Consider the following 1,588-nt stretch of genomic DNA (forward strand, 5'->3'; position numbering starts at 1 on the left):
TCCCACCCGACAAGCTCAGCTGACCACAGCCTCCAGAGCTATGACAATGTTTGCAGCGTGAGGGGAAAGCTAACTACACTAAATAACGTTAAGGGCGTTTTTCCGTTCTGGAACACTGAAACAAAAGGATCCGTCCGGAGGCAGTTGTGGCGGCTGTGCGACATGAACCCCCTCCGGACACCAGTGAGGGGTCTGGATCACTCATCAAGACAGGAAACCCAAAGCTGTGAAGGACAGCAGTTCCCCCTGTTCCCGGGCACGGCACGGGCACGGCGCGGGCACAGTGGCCCTGCAACCGCCCGAGGCACGGCCTGCATCAGAAAGCAGTCGGCAGCTTCCCAGCCACAGACCCCGCCAGCCACAGACCCCGCCAGCCGACAGAATCAGAATCGGAAAGACGCCCGGGCGCCCGCACACCTGCAAGATGAAGCGCTGCTTGTACGTGTGCTCCTGGTCCACGACGGGCCGCCGAGAGTCCACACACATGTTGAACTGAGAGATTCTGCCCTTCAGCTCTTCATATAATTCAGCCACCTAAGAAAAACACGGCGAGATGTGAGGTCTCCAAGAGCTTACGCTGCCGGGAGCAGCGAGGACACTAGAAAATGGGCCGAGCGCTAAGCGAGCTGTGGGACAAAGCGGAGCAGTAACAGTCCTCCTCCCGAAGTCTCGTCGGCAAGCAAGGAAAGGGTGCCGAATGCAACGCTAACGGAAAACACCGGACCCGACCCACGAGCACACGGGAAAGCTCTGCGCACGTGCGGCCATGGCCACCAGCGGCCTTCGGAAGCGCAGCGCCCTCTGCGTTCGGTCCCTGCAACACTTCCCACACCTCTGCCATGCACGTGTGCTGCTGCTGTGATTAAAAGCAAGCTAGGTGACCGATGGCTAAAGAGTCACTCTGAGTGACAACAAAAACCGCCTGGTTGCAGTAAACTTGTTTCACACGAAACATCAACCGTTCAGGTGTCTGATGAGAAGACGTGAGAACACGCACATGTGAGAAGACACGACTCCAAATACCTCTGAACTGATCGGAAATCAAGTTACCACAGTTATCTCAATACATTACAAAAAGTAAAGCCACACAAGACGCAAGTGTCAACATAACTGGAAAAAAAACAACTAAAAAGAAATGGAAAGACGTAAAAACTGTGAAGCGGGAGAAGAAACCTGGGGACAGGAAGGAAGGGTCGAGCCATCCACGGGACCGAAGTCCCACGTCGGCACAGGCACTTCCACGGGACCGAAGTCCCACGTCGGCACGGGCACTTCCACGGGACCGAAGTCCCACGTCAGCTCGGGCACTTCCACGGGACCGAAGTCCCACGTCAGCACGGGCACTTTCATGTGACTGAAGTCCTCTAGGGCTGTAGTCGCATGTAACCTTGCTAATGGAAAATCAATGTAAAATTATGCAAGTCACTTTCTCTGACCAAATGCAATAAAACCAGAAATTAACCAAAGATATCTTAAAATACGTCTTTCTTCCTCCCTGGAAACTCAAATACTCTTCTAAAAAACTCTCAAGTCAACCAAGAAACCAACACTAAAAGTCACAGATGGACATGGTGAACATCAAAATCGA

General features: G+C 53.3%; 1 protein-coding gene across 1 annotated transcript in view; it reads right to left on the reverse strand.

Annotated features, from left to right (window-relative positions):
• TDRD9 (tudor domain containing 9) overlaps window positions 1-1,588 on the reverse strand; it is a 78,385-nt gene that overhangs the window by 29,334 nt on the left and 47,463 nt on the right. Inside the window, exon 21 of the mRNA XM_011378480.2 lies at window positions 418-534. Coding sequence (XP_011376782.1) covers window positions 418-534 — 117 coding nt within the window. The remainder of the gene's footprint in view (window positions 1-417; window positions 535-1,588) is intronic.

The sequence above is a fragment of the Pteropus vampyrus genome, unplaced genomic scaffold (assembly GCF_000151845.1).
Source record: "Pteropus vampyrus isolate Shadow unplaced genomic scaffold, Pvam_2.0 Scaffold341, whole genome shotgun sequence".
Lineage (NCBI taxonomy): Eukaryota > Metazoa > Chordata > Mammalia > Chiroptera > Pteropodidae > Pteropus > Pteropus vampyrus.